Source organism: Vigna angularis, chromosome 6 (assembly GCF_016808095.1).
Source record: "Vigna angularis cultivar LongXiaoDou No.4 chromosome 6, ASM1680809v1, whole genome shotgun sequence".
Classification (NCBI taxonomy): Eukaryota; Viridiplantae; Streptophyta; class Magnoliopsida; order Fabales; family Fabaceae; genus Vigna; species Vigna angularis.
Window position 1 is genome coordinate 33,998,324 of NC_068975.1, and position 15,798 is coordinate 34,014,121.

Consider the following 15,798-nt stretch of genomic DNA (forward strand, 5'->3'; position numbering starts at 1 on the left):
TGCTTGAGGAAGCGCTGGAAGAAGAAGATTTGGAGGACGCCAATCTGGTTGAAGTAGAGGTTAAAGCCGAGCCCTAGAGCGCTCGTTAGTTGTAGCTTTCGTTTTCTGTTAGCTTTTGGACGTTCGGTTAAAGTTTGTAAAACCGTTCGTCTCTAAACTTTGAAATACTGCTGCATGGTATTTTATCTCCGTACGTGAGAACGTTCGGTTTTGTAATTTTCGTGATTAGTGTAAGACTGCATGTTTTAACTGTTAATTGTAATTAATTCTAATTTATGGTAATTACTATATTTTGGGATGTTACAGTACATATATTATAAGTATATCTTATTTGTTTTAAAAGTTTTAACTCGAATAATTTTTATGTCATAATTTTATTGTATTAGATCTCACAAATATTCAACTTTATTTTAAAGTGATTCTTAGACTTAAAGGCTTACGTGTGATACTACTCTCACTAAATTATTACCATAACAAAGTTACATCATAGAAACTCACTAATAAGATAAATTTTTATAACCTACAAAACAATTTCTTTTATACTGCAAACAAGGTCATAAGAACAACCTTAAACTCTCATCACTTAATATTTTTTTTCTCAATAATATTAGTAAAGTCATAATTATCACCTTCAAAATCCTAAATTCTAACACACAACTTAAACATCTCAACACAATTTTCATTTCTAAAAATATTATGTCTATAATACACCACATGGTATATCAATCATAACATCATATATTTTCATTTATATACAATTTATTTCAATTCAATTATCATCTTTCTTTCCAATTCATTGTTCTGTCACATTAAACTCATTATATTGATTAAAATATAATCATTTATTGAATGATAAACAAATTTTATTATTTATAAACATTTGGAACATTCTTTTCAAATTTTAGAAAATATTTTCTTAGAACTTGACCCATCTAATGAATTAAACATATATTCTAATTTTTCCAACCATCACTCTATTTGCCTAGTCAAAAACATCAATACAAAAAGGAAAAATTAGTTATTCAATGAACAAAATACATGTTCAATTTACATCACTAGGATTTTGTTCATAAAAATCACTCAACATATTATATATATATATATATATATATATATATATATATATATATATATATATATATATATATATATATATATATATATATATATATATATATATATAACCTTATTTACTAACTCCTAAGCTCGGTATTCTACCAGAAAAGTTAAATTTGTATACCGAATATTCTAATAAATTTGACTATATTTCTATAATTTTGAATTAACAAATATCCATATCTATTTTCAATTACTACACGAAAAAACTTTTAATATTTGTGATGGAGAACTTTTAATATGTGCATGCAAAATTTCTCAAAACCAACTCAAAAAAGTTAAAAAAAAAATTAACTTTTAGTATTTGTGTATGGAGAACTTTTGATATGTGTATGAAATATTTCACAAAACCAATTCAAAAAGTTATAATTACTCAAAACAAATTTTGAGTTGAGATAAACTGACTAGATTCTCCATGAATTCCTAATGTGGACTTTGGTTTACAAAAGAATAAAAAAAATTTAAAAGATATGGAGAAAGTGAAAAAAAATGTTTTCAATAAGTAAAAGTTTTTATAGAATAAAATTTGAGTAATTAGCAGTTTATAATAAAAATATAAAAAATATATATTTTATTTTATCAAAATTTTTAATAATTTAAATCTCATCCTTCTAATTCCAAAACAAAATTGTCATCATTACTGACTGTGTGTTTTAATCTTATTATTTATTGTAATTAATGAATATTAAATTTTTTATTTTAATGTTGTGATGAGTTATTGATTGTATCTAATTAATAAAGTGTTAAGATTTGAGAAGAATTTGTGGTTAAATTATATGTAAAGGAATGTTACTGAATTAAGTGAAGTTAATCTTAGATGAAGTGAATTTTAAATGTGTTGGTAGTTGTTCAATTTTTTGCATTTAAATAATAATACAATCTTACTATAAAAATTATAATAAAAATTTATTATGATATTTTAATAAATATAAATATATGATGATTATAATACTATTAAATCTTAAAATGACACTTTCAAGAAATACCTGTATACATATTATCAGCTACTACTTAATTTTTAATATTTAATCTTATATTTAAATATAATAAACAATCTGATTAAGTTTATACTTGTTAATCGATTAAAAATAAATATCTAATTAATTAATTTTTAGTTAATTGTAACTTTTATTATATTATTCAATTTAAAATCGATAAGAAAAGTCAAAAACTAAAAAGAAGCCACGTGTTGCATGGTCAATCCAAGACTTATTCGAAAGTTGAAGAATCATGTGATGCTTACGTAGGATTCCTTTGACCCTGCCCAAACATGTTTTTGATTTTGATCGAGTGAGTCACGATATCTCTTGCCGCTTATTACACGCTCTCAGTTGTTACCTGTCACTAATTTTAAAAAATATTTCTCATAAATATTATTTTTCAACAAAATCACTTTAAATTGTTTTGCCAAACACCCTTTTAAAAAGCGCTTGAATATGTTCCTCTTCTCCCTCCCCTTCCTTTTCAATGCAGATATATTTCCTATCAAACATTATAATCTTTCATAAAAAAAATGTGCAAATTCTCTCGCACGGTACTATTTGAGGTTTCTTTCTTTTTCTTTTCAATATCCACATATCACATGCATTCTATTGTATAATTTAAGTCAGTCAACAGCAGTTGCTTTCACCATTAATCAATCTTCTTTCATATTTAAAATATGTTTCTAAAGTTCATAAATAGTTTAAAATTTTAATTTCAATTCCCAGCAAATTTTCTTTAGGTTCCAGACTTTATTTTTTAAATTTTTTAAATGAATAATTTCAATATCTACTATTAAGCATTTTATGCTAAAGTTTTATTTCTCTAATTACCCGCTCCTTAATATTATTAGTTTTTTTTACGATAGACAAATCTGATAAAAAATTATAGTAATAAGCAAATTTTAAAAAAATGATGACAATAGAAAATCAAAAAAGTTTACAGCATTTTAAATAAAGAAATTGTACACATGTTTTATTGAATTTTTCCACACATTATAATGAACTCTATATGTTTCATCGAGTTTTTCACATACTTTATGAGTTCTTTATATGTTTTACTGAACTTTTCACATGCTTTATCAAACTCTTTACATCTCTTTTCAGGTTCCATAAGGTTAACTCAATTATAATATGTGTTGCCTCAGTTACAAGTTGTTTTTAGAAAATTTTCATGAAATGTAATTGAAAATTGTTAGAAAACTTAACAACTTCCAAATTAAATGTGTGTTGACTCACACAAAAACAAAAATTATATAAAATATGTATAACTTATTTATTTAAAATCGCGTGAAACTTATTGGTTATCTACTCTCAAAATTTATCTATTTATAATAATTACTTAAATTTATTTATGGTTCTAAAATTATCCGAAAATTTAGTTTTATATTTAATTTTTTTTTATTTTGTTACCTTTTCTTTAAATTTTAAAGATATGAAGGGCATTTTTATTTAAATATTGACATGTACAAAGATTTCACTTTAAAATATTATAAATTTTCACTTGGATAAAGCCTTTAATTATAAAAATAAAAATTGTCTCAACAATTTAACTTCCATTTAAAAAAAGTTAAAAATTATAAACTTTATAACCATCTCGTAAAAAATAAAATCATTATTTGAGTGATAATATTTTTTATACTAAAGTCGCACTAAAAGCCAGCTTCTTTTTCTCATTAGAAAATTTAAATGTATACAAATCAGCACAAGCAAATAAAAATTACACCAATATGCTGCAAAAAACCATTACATGCCATACTTAATGACATCCTATTAATTAACTAGGAGAGACACGGCAAAGGTGCTACAATTAAATTTGTTAGCTTAGCATTAACAATTTGTTTTTTTCTTTATGGAACTGAACATTTTGGAAAAGACCAAAATCACAAACATTTTTAGAAACTGAAAAAAAGGTTCAAGAAAATTAACTTAAATGCACAGCTACAATAATTAATTGAAAAGACAGGAATTGATAGGATGTCTTTCCATATGTCAAAATTAAAGTCGTGTCTACCAAAAGAAAAAAAAAATAGAAGTGGTGTTTAAAATCTTTCTTGATATACTGGTCTAAACGCTTTTTTTCCCTAAACTTCTATACTCAATTTCAAATTTGGTACGTGTATGATATACAAACTGAACGCTGAACTCTCACCTGTTCGGTCCATCCAAGGGTCGTCAGTCCATCCGCAATATTAATAGTGAATTATAATTAGACGAACGTTTAAGTTATTATTATTTAAATTGTTATTGGAATAAAAGTCTAACAAACGGTTAAAATAACTAAAGATTAATTAGAGATATTGATAAAGCTGTTTATGAGTAACCAATCAAATCTCCAGATAAGTTTGTTTTTATTCGATCTGTGAAACACTTATAAATATAAGGACAAGACCAAAGATCAGGTACGTTCAATACACATCCTACTAGACTCAAATATTCAACTGTAATAAACAATTCATTAAATCGCTCAAGCGTTGAAGTGCCTTTCGTAGGTACCTCTCCTTGGTCAAGAATACAACCGAGCGGAGTAGGTGACAACTGAATACAACCGAGCGGAGTAGGTGACAACTGAGCGGTCCAGACTGAAAGCGAACGGTTCAAATGATCCAAGTGTTCATAAATAAAGAGGACACGTCGAAAATGTTAGTCTCTCAATCTTAAATTAATCCTACTGAAATAGTATTTATAGATAACCTTATATCACAAATAAAATAATTTTAAACATACGATTAGGTAAATGGAACAAATAAAAAGAATTCATCCTTGACGTTGAAAAATGTTATTGTTTCGGTTGAATTGGTTTGAGGGTTGGTCGTCCTTCCTTGCTCTGCTCTCTTTTGGTCTTCAATCATCTTCGAGAACGCGATCCACTCCAATGGGTTGTTGACCTGCAGAAAACACTTCGAAGCTCAAGTCAGATATGTTTTATGAAGAGGTCTATATTTTATTGGGATAGTAAAAAAAAATAATACCGTATATTTGTAAAACGTAAGGCAATCTGACCTATTAATACCTGTTAATTGTCCATAAATCACAATTAATTTCGGTCGGTATATTTCATAAGCCCACCAAGCCCAAGCAAGCTCTTTATTAAAAGAGGTGCATAGGGATTATTATGAGCTTTAAAAGAGGTCGCTCACGTTGTATTTAAGGATTCTATTTTCGATGCGCTTTAAGTCTTCGTTCCTTTCTGTACCAAGCGGCATATTATGCAAGAAATTTTCACTCCAAAAAATATGCGTTAAAAAAAAAAGTAAACACTTTAATATCTATTTTTATAATGAGAAGGCATTGGAACCTGATAAAGTTGAACGCAGGTGGTCCGAGCGGGAAAGGATTAAACTTGTTGAGTAGTTGATTGATAGGAGTTCTTTCTTGAACTTTTTTCTTTAGACCGAGCGGTAGGGATTCCCTTTTGAGCTTAAGAGCCCGAGAACCTTTTCCTACATTGAGCGACAAGCGGTAGGGATTCCCTTTTGAGCTTAAGAGCTCAAGAACCTTTTCCTACGCTGAGCGACAATCGGTAGGGATTTCCTCTTGAGATTAGGAGCCCGAGAACGTTTTCCTATGTTGAGCAACGAACGGTAGGGGACTCCCTTTTGAGCATAATAGCCCGAGAGCCTTTTCCTACGTTGGGCAATGGTCGGCGGGGACTCCCTTTTGAGCTTAATAGCCCGAGAGCCTTTTCCCACGTTGAGCAACGAGCGGTAGAGACTCCCTTTTGAGCTTAATAGCCCGAGAGCCTTTTCCCCCGTTGAGTGACGAACGGTTGGGATTTCCTTTTGAGCTTAGGAGCCCGATAACCTTTTCCTAGGTTGAGCGACGAACGGTAGAGACTCTCTTTTGAACATAATAGCCCGAGAACCTTTTCCTACATTGGGCAATGATCGGTGGAGACTCCCTTTTGAGCTTAATAGCCCGAGAGTCTTTTCCCACATTGAGCAACAAACGGTAGGGACTCCCTTTTGAGCATAATAGCCCAAGAGCCTTTTCCTACATTGGGTAATGATGGTGGGGTCTCCCTTTTGAGCTTAATAGCCTAAGAGCCTTTTCCCACGTTGAGTGAAGAACGGTGGGGATTCCCTTATGAGCTTAGAGCCCGAGAACCTTTTCCTACGTTGATAGGAGTTCTTTTTCCAGAACTTTTTCTCTGAGCCGAGCGACGACAGATAGGAGTTCCTTTTAGAACTTTTTCCTTCGTAGGATATTTTTACTCACAAAAATATGCGTTAAATAAAATATTTAATATTTTATTTTTATAATGAGAAATCATTAGAACCTGACAAGATTGAACGTTGGTATGAACCTTCCTGTGCAGGATATTTTTACTCACAAAAATATGCAAAATATTCTATAATGAAATGACATTAGAACCTAATAAGGTTGAACGTTGGTCTGATCCTTCGTGTACAGGAAATATTCAATAATGAGATGATATTAGAACCTGATAAGGTTGAACGTTAAACAAATATATTATAATTTATAAATTATAATTAAAAGTGGAACCAGTCAATGTTGAACATATAGGACTTCTTGTGCAGAATATTTTTACTCACAAAAATATGAGTTAAACAAATATATTATAATTTATAAATTATGGTCAAAAGTGGAACCTGCCAACGTTGAACGTAGGACTGAACCTTCATGTACAGGATATTTTTACTCTGCAGGATACTTTTACTCACAAAAATATGAGTTAAACAAATATATTATAATTTATAAATTATAATGAAAAGTGAAACCTGCCAAGATTGAACGTAGGACTGAACCTTTCTGTGCAGGATATTTTTACTCACAAAAATATGAGTTAAACAAATATATTATAATTTAATATGAGTTAAAGAAATATATTATAATTTATAAATTATAATGAAAAGTGGAACCAGTCAAGGTTCAACGTAGGACTGAACCTTCCTGTGCAGAATATTTTTACTCACAAAAACATCAATTAAACAAATATATTATGATTTATAAATTATAATCAAAAGTAGAACTTGTCAAGGTTGAACGTAGGACTGAACCTTACTGAAAGTTCTCAAAACAAAAGACATGCCTTTAGAAGTTATTACAGAGTTTTTTACTCTTGTAGCGATGTCGAGACCGAGCGCGCGTCTGGTTCTTCGTGGCTTCATGGGGATGCCGCTCGGCCCCACGGTGGGCGCCAAAATGTTTTGGTTGAATTGGTCCGAGGGTCGGTCGTCCTTCCTTGCTCTGCTCTCTTGTGATCTTCAATCCTCTCCGAGAACGCGATCCACTCTAATGGGGTGTTGACCTGCAGAAGACACTCCAAGGCTCAAGTTAAATATGAGTCTATATTTTATTGGGATAGTAAAAAAATGATTGTATCTGGATATCAATTGCATATTTATACGACTTGTGACAACTAAATACATTGATTAACCATTAGTGCAATATATTTTTAGACAATCAAATCTAATAATCTTAAGAAATCTGACTTATTAATTAATACTTATTAATTGTCCATAACAATTAATTCCGATCGATATATTTGATATAGTTAGAGTAAAAGAAAAACTTTATTCTTGATATATTGGAATTCCTATCCAACTAGTTTCACTCATTTCAACCACATGAAGATGAGGCATGTCCATGCATCAGGTTTTGCCAAGTGTCAAATGCTGGAAGGTGCAAGTGTCTCTGCTTAGATTTTTTGTTAATTTTATTTTAAGAAGAATAAAAAAAAACATAAAAAACATGCATGCCGTGGTACGCTTTGACGAACTCAGTGCCCTTTCAGCAAAGGCACGAAAGATTCATTCTGTTTACTTCTTCAGTGGCCTAAGAAAATCACCGACCATAGAAATTTTAAAAAATTCTTAAGATCACACATTTCTCTTTCCTTATCACCAAGGAAACAAGGAAAAAGTCCTATTTATATTTAATATCAATGGCTCACTCCTTCTAATTAATGTCGATCACGAGAACGAAGAAACTATAACATTGATGGCTATAATGATCAATATTATTTCTACCTGTTTGTTGTAAAGTTAAATAAATAGGACTGAATTAAATTTATGAAATTAATTTTTAATAAATGTATAAAATGGCAAATAGTTAATCTCATTTGAAACGTGGTAGCTATAAAACATTAAATCTTGCCTTTTCAAGAACTTAAAAGTACGTTTGCCCTTTTGCTCTTTAAATATTTGTTTCAATTAAATAGATTGAGGGAAGGTAGGAATGTGTTCTACAGAGAGAAAAAGAATCAATATGCATATGCTGGCAGTGATGCTCATTGCATAAATATTTCTCACAAATTGGATTGAAATTATTGATTTAAAAAAAATTAAAAGCTAATTTAAATTAGATTCACACTTTGATGATTTGTTTGAAACTGTATTTATTGTGCTTGATAAACTACTTTAAAATATTAAAATAATTCACTTGAGTCAATCTAAAAAATACCAAAAAATTCATAACTAGTTTGAAATTGGATTGAATCAAATTTATACTAAATTAACGAGTTAGTGTTACAATAAAATCAAGTTGGTTGAATTTGTACCTTTTTCCCAAGTCCATTGGAATCACTTAGAGTTATGACAAAATGATGATAGAAATCTAGCTTTTTCCCCACAACATGTCGAATGAATCTGCTAAAATATTAGCTTGAAGTTACATGCTTTGATTCTAGTATGTTTATTCACTAAAATTGGGTTTTTACATTGAAAACATTCATCTTTAAAATAATTTTTCTAAACCCAACTTATTTATCAAAAGTGTAGGAATGTATGGGGTGCTCAATTTATCTTTTATCTTTTGACCAAAATCATTTTATGTTCTTTAAGTAGTAGGATAATTATGCATCTATTTTATAATTGATATTTTTATTAGATTTGAATTTGAAATTAGTCATATTTGAAAGTTACATTATTTTATTTTATAAAGATAGTTATACAATGTGACTAATATATCAAGTGAAAATTTTAAGAATGTTTCGAACACTTTTAAGTCTTTAATTTTTACGATACTCATTCTCTTTGAATTCGATAGAAATTATATATGCATAAAACATTCTATATTTAAGTCAATTTAATTATTTAGCAAATAATAAATATATAATTATTTATACTACTATTTATGGATATTTACATATATAGATCTAAGTCTAATAACTATAATTATTAGGAGTAGGTAGCTTGTGTAATATTATATAAATAACTTATATAATATTGTATAAATCGATTGCATGTCGATTTAGTAGTTCGACCAATAACAAATCTTGTACTAATTTGACTGAGGAATACTTGATATATACAGTACAAAATTGAATAAAAATTTCACAATTATACAAAATAAAAGTTTTCAACAAAATTATGAAATCAAACAGTGCAGGACTACTGGGCCAAAAGCCCAAAACCAAAACATGATGGAATTAGCTATGAGTAGAGCTATTTCCGCATATAATAGATTAATATTTGAGTATTTAATATTAATATTTAGAATCTGAAGATATTTTAAAAGAATTATATGCGAAAAATAGATACTTGTGAAAATAAATACTTAGGAAGTGTTAAGTAGGTCAAATTCATACATTAAGAAAATTCCAGTTTTAATCTGACAGTGTCCAATTCATCTCTAAAATTGGCCAGGCTAGTAAATATGAGCTGCCAAAACTCCTTTCTAACTTTTTGTTAATTACTTGGACCTTTATTGTCTTGAATTAAATTTTTTATGTTGAGCTAAACTTAAATGTTAGAAGTAACCAAAAGTGAAAATTGAAGGATAGCCAAGAATTATAAATGTATTAAAGTTTAAACATAAACGAAATATCAGCGCATAGTTTCTTTTATTAATTCGTTAGTGCATAATTTTGGTAATACTGTAAATTATAATTTAATTATATTAACAATTATCAATTGTTCTGTATGATAAGCTTATTAGTTTTGATAATATTTACTTAAAAAATCTTATTTATGATTTTTAATTGGCTGATAGTATAATTTTTTTATTGACAATGCCTACAACTTAAAAACATCCTGAATAATAATAAAAAAATATATTAATGTTACATGTGATAATTATTATACTAATAAAAAATATTATTATAAAATATTTCAATGAAAGAGAAAAGGTAAATTATGTGAGTCCACTCCGGCCTCAGTTAGAAAGGATTGGATTGAACCAACGTGAGTTGTGCAAGTTAACGGACCTGCTGTGGTGTTTGAAAAAGATGGGCACAGTAATGTGTGGTACTGTAATTAAGTTAATAAATGGTCGGTCTTAGTAATAATGTTGTTAATTTCGTAAGATATATTATTCAAAATTTTCAACTGTTAATAATTTCATTCATGGGATTAGGGCCACCAGTTACATTTTATTATTGGACAAAACTTACCCGGAGTACCACTTTGTTGTCCGATTAAATTTACAACTTTATTTTATTTACATTTTTTAAGATATATTATAAATTACAGAGGTAAAATATAAATATAATTGGAGAAGAATAGTTGTTGTGTATATTTAAATATTTTTCATTATTATTCGAGGAGTTATCCTCATATCATTTGTAGTAATTGGGATTGTTCTTATAAGAATTGAGATGTCCTTATAACATCTTTCTTTTTCTTATCCGAGATAACTTATTCCTTTTCAATTGAGGTAGATGTTTACAGATGCATTTCAATATTCAAGTCTTGTCAAATACAATAAATATATTATAAATGAATAAACAGTTTTTAGCTCCTAAAAAATGTATTCGTTTTATAAGTGTTATATAGACTTTTCCTAAATGAGCCTTTATGGCTAGGTCCAATGTAGGATTACTTAAGGTAATGTTTTTAATTAGAGTTTTGAATCTTCTTATTACTTTAATCATGTTCGTAATTAGGATTGAGATAATGTTTATCACAAAAATAATATTATCTCGGTTTTAAAAATTGTTAAATAACATTCAACACTAATGTGATATGTGCCATCAAATTTAATATTTTCAATTCATAATTTAATTACAAGATTTAAGTGGTAATATTTTTTATTTGATTTTGTACCAATAGAGTATCCTTTAATTCTTACATGCATATAATAATCTTTGTTTTTTTTTAATATCCAATCTTGTCTTTTAATCTCTTTGATTTTAAATTGTGAAAATTGACAAAATTAACAATTACTTGAATAAACTATAGAAAGATACTTTAAGTGTGTGTATATATACAAGTACGATTTCATTAATCCAGTTTGAGTAAGAGTATTTTGGATACTTAAATAAAATTTGTATAACTTACGCACGAACTATAAAACTAACATTAGAGGAATTAAGTATAATAAACTAATTTTAATTTGTAAAAGAAACTCGTTTTATTTCCTAAAGTATTTATAAGAAATTAAAAACAAAAAATTCTAACTGTAAATTACTTCTGCTAACAGAAATTTTTGATTAAAGGTATTTTTATATATATTTTAAAGGTTTTTTTTTTTTTTGTGAAAAAGAATAGGGTTAGGGTCACCGAGGCTGATGCAGTAGTAAAAGGAAAAGGAAAAAGAAAAGAAATTGAGCGTGTATACGCATTTAAATCCAATGCTACATGCAAACAATTAAAGCAGAAGACGAATCACTCACAAAACTCAAAACTGCACAACTGAAGCACTCATCCTTTCTCACCCTCTCCACATCACATCATGGCCTCACCCATCAAAGCAATCCCAGTAACAATAGCCACAAATATTCCCTTCGCACCAAACTTCAAACTCATGGAAACGGCAGAAGAAGCTTCAGCGGGCAAGTCCTTGTTGTCACCATTATCACTATCATCACCGCCGGCACCATCACCGGCCTTCGTTTTATCAGTCTTCGGCGTTGCCCCTTTAGCCTTCGACGGTGCCGGGGCAGGAGCCTCACTGGGAAGCACAAGGTCGAGAGGGAGAAGCACCTTGTCGACCTGGTATATGGCAAGCTTGTTGTCCGTGTAAACAGTTCCAGTAACGGAGGCGTTGACGGCGCCGGTGGCCATGCTGACCTGGCTACTGCCGAAGGTGGTGACGTTGAGCTGCAGCCGTTTGGGGTCGTCGCCGGCCTGAGTCTGAACGGGATTGGTGAGGGTGTCGAAGTTTGAGATCGAAATGAAGGAAGAGAGCGTGTGGAATTGCAGGAGTTCTACTTTTTGTCTGTCGCTGAGAGAGTTGAGGAAACCGGCTTTAAGTTTTGAGAAGGCACCGTCTTCTGGGGCGAAGAGAGTTAAACCTCCCGAGCCTGAGGTTAGAAGCTGTGAGTTGAGTTGGTTGATGAGTTGCGTGGTTTTGAGGAGCCTGATGAGGACGGAGAATCGCTTGGCTTTTCTGAGGATTTGGACAATGTCAATGGAGGGTGGTTTTGGGACAGTGGGAGTGGGGGCTCCACTTGGCGTCACGGGGACTAAGGGTACGGTGTTGAATCCAGGGGCTGGAGCAGTGGCCGGCGGAGAGGGTGGTGTGAATGCTGGAGGTGATGGTTGCGGTGGAGATGGGGTTGATGAAAGTGGCGCTTGAACTGGCGAGAGTTGGGCTGAAATGGTGTGGAAGAAGGCAAGTGCTAGAACTAGTAAAATAGAGGGTGAGAAGAGAGATTGTTGTGTCTTCATTTTAGGGTTGAGGAGTGAGAGCTTAGGTGAGGGTGTACTGAAGGTGCTGGTACTTGTGAGTGTAGTGTTGTAAGGAAAGAGGGGGTTTTATTCTGGGTCTGGGAGAGCGATTTGTGTATAGATAGGTGTGTAGGGTTAAAGGAAAGGTGAGTTGCATCTTTCTCAGGGAAGTGGGAAATATTCTTTAGCTATGATGGAAATGGAAAGGTGGTGCATCGCAGAAGAGATTTGGCAGTGATAAAGGAGTTGGAGGCGAAAATGCATTGAACTGTGGACGTATGGAACTATCTGTGTCGATGTCGTAGTTGCAATCAAATTGTCCCTGAAAATGTAGTTGCTGAAAAGGGAGTATTATGGTGTGTGATCTGTTTAGAGGTTGAGTTATAGCATCCATGATGATGAATGAGGAAGAAAAGGAAATCAAATTATTAGTCTGCCAGGTTTTGCTACAAGGACTGGGGAGCTAAGAATCACACTTGAAAGTTGAAACCTACCATACTTTTATGTTCTAGATGCACCTTTCTTTTACTATATCCCATCTCCACCATTTTTACATTTCATAATTATTACTGTTTTATTCGGCCTAATGCATCTGAACATTAGTTTTAGTTCTCTCTAAATAAAATCTCTTCATTTTCTTTCAGGTAGGCTTTCTTTTCGGTGTTATATCACAACAACATTTTAAAAAAGAAAAAGGAAATGGAGGGTATGGTCTCTATCAATAAAAACTTGTACGACATAAAAACAAAAACAAAAAAAATGATAAAAATGCTGTAAAAGGTTAGGAAAGCTATTATCGTTAAGTATCCGATGAAGTGTGCTGAATGCATTTTTAGAAAAGAAAAATATTCATTGCATTTTTTACTTCCGATTTACTTTTGAAAAGGTACAAATTATACTTAAACACGCACAAAATAAAGGAAGTTTCATTTTGATTGATGTTGCTTTTAAAAATTACAGAAAAAGGTTATCCCACTTTAATCATATACCAATCAAATTTCGAAAAAAAGAGAGGAAGGCAGGTAGATTCCTCTCTGCCAAGAATGTTTAATTTCTTATATCTTTTTAAAGTTAGAAAACCACTTCTAACAATTTTTAATGAAATTATTTTTTAACTAGAAAAGTGTGGGTTCATAGAGAGGTAATGCCGAGATTAAATCCTCACCATAATACCATATCATGATTGTTTTTCTTCTTCTAAAACTTTCAATTGAGATGAAATCCTAACCATCTCTTGTTTAACTGTGAATGAATATATTGCAAACTTCTCGTTGAATATAAGTATTTTATTTATAAATATTTTACTCGTCCAATATTTTCACAAATAACACTAATTATTAAATATTTTGAGAAAATCAACACCAATTATCCATGATAAAACTTATATAATAAATCATGATATCATATTCAATATAAAACTTAAAAATAATACGTTTATTTATCTTTATATATATATATATATATATATATATATATATATTTCTTATCTTGTTTATTATATCAAATTTATTGGTTCAACTTGTTGAACTGAAAAACTAGTATTCATTTGAATTAGTATCAAACCAATTATAACACAAGAGGTTAAATTTTTTAACTAATTAATGCAATAACAAGTATTTTTTTGTTGTATTTAGTTTTTTTTTTTGTGGAAACCTATATAGTTATTAATAAATTTTATTTATCATTGTGAAGTATGCGATATGAATTTTATATGTAACTTACTATTGTCAGTGTGACTGTAACTTTATAAATAAAGTTTATTATTTTATTTTTTTATTAATCTGCTTCATATGTAGTCGCAGATGTAAAATAAAAAGCAAAACAAAATTGAAATTTCTAAACTCCATATAAATAAGACAAAACAGAGGAAAAGCATAACTAAATGCCTTTACCTATAACAGTATTTCTACTTCAGAGTCTTTTTCCCATTAACGAGACCCAGACGTTTGCAATTCAAAGCTATAATAAAAGGCTCATGCTTTCAATTCTGCTTTCTTACAAAATAAATTACGTTTTATTGTATGAACTAATCATAAAAGAAAATAAGGCAAGGTAGCTCTGAAAACAGTACTGTTCCCGGGACAAACAGAGCAAACCAAGACAAAATTATGAAGAAAAATTCCACAAAAAAGAAAAAAACTTGTTTTGAAAAGAAAGGATCAGACTACGAATGGTGTTCCTCATATGGAGATTATTACTGCAGCGACTAAAGCAAGACCTAGGGACTCCAAAATTGTTCCAGGAATGCTAATTAAGTTGATGGCATTGGCACCCGAAGTGGCTCTGTTTGTTTTTCCCTTATCATCATCTTCTGCAGATGAGTTATCTTTATCAGCTTTAGGCGCATTTGCCAAAGTGGGAGCAGGAGCTGTAGGCTTAGGCTTTGAGAAATCCAAAGGAAGAAGCACCTTGTCGACGTGATAAATGGCAAGTGTCTTATCAGTGTAAACAATGCCTGTGAGAGTAGCATTCACCACCCCAGTCGAAATATTCACACTATTCCCATATGCAGTCACATTTATTTGATATCCATTGGGGCTATCACTGGCCAGTGTCATCACTGGGTTGCTAAGGGAATCAAAGTTAGAGCTTGAGACATAAAACGGAAGAACGTGGAACTGTATCAATGCTTTCTGTTGGCGATCATCAAGAGAGTTGAAGTAACCTGCTTTGAGTTGTGAGAATGCACCATCGTCAGGTGCAAGAAAGGTTAAACCTCCTCCTGATTTTGTAGTGACCAACTGTGCATTCACTTGGTTGATGATTTGAGTGGTTTTTAGCAAGCGAATTAGCGTGTTGAACGATTTGGCCTTCCTTAGAATCTTGATAATGTCTTGATTAGAAGAAGAGTCAGAGATGGGTGATTGGGGTAATGAAGGGACCAATGGTTTTGCTGGAGCTGGAGCTGGAGCTGGTGTGGCACGGACAGGTTTAGGGGCTGCAGCAGGTGATTGGGCCAAAGTGGGGGTAGAAAATATGAAAACCAAAAGTACTAGATGGAAATAGAAGATGATTTGCTTCTTCATGTCCTTTTGGCAATTGAAAGTTCTAGATTGATTGGTTGCTTTTGGAAATGTGCAAATTTGCTATTAACAGGTTGTTGTTATTACAATGATTGCTTGCTGAGT

General features: G+C 30.9%; 2 protein-coding genes across 2 annotated transcripts; both read right to left on the reverse strand.

Annotated features, from left to right (window-relative positions):
* Positions 1-11,595: 11,595 nt before the first annotated feature.
* Positions 11,596-12,751, reverse strand: LOC108342397 (fasciclin-like arabinogalactan protein 11). The gene has a single exon (XM_017580172.2). The coding sequence runs from the start codon at positions 12,668-12,670 to the stop codon at positions 11,726-11,728; it is 945 nt and encodes a 314-aa protein (XP_017435661.1). The 5' UTR covers positions 12,671-12,751; the 3' UTR covers positions 11,596-11,725.
* A 1,820-nt stretch (positions 12,752-14,571) lies between these two features.
* On the reverse strand, positions 14,572-15,785 carry LOC108342512 (fasciclin-like arabinogalactan protein 12). Its single transcript, XM_017580297.2, has one exon. It carries the CDS (start codon positions 15,694-15,696, stop codon positions 14,851-14,853), a length of 846 nt encoding a protein of 281 aa, XP_017435786.1. The 5' UTR covers positions 15,697-15,785; the 3' UTR covers positions 14,572-14,850.
* Between the last annotated feature and the right edge of the window lie 13 nt (positions 15,786-15,798).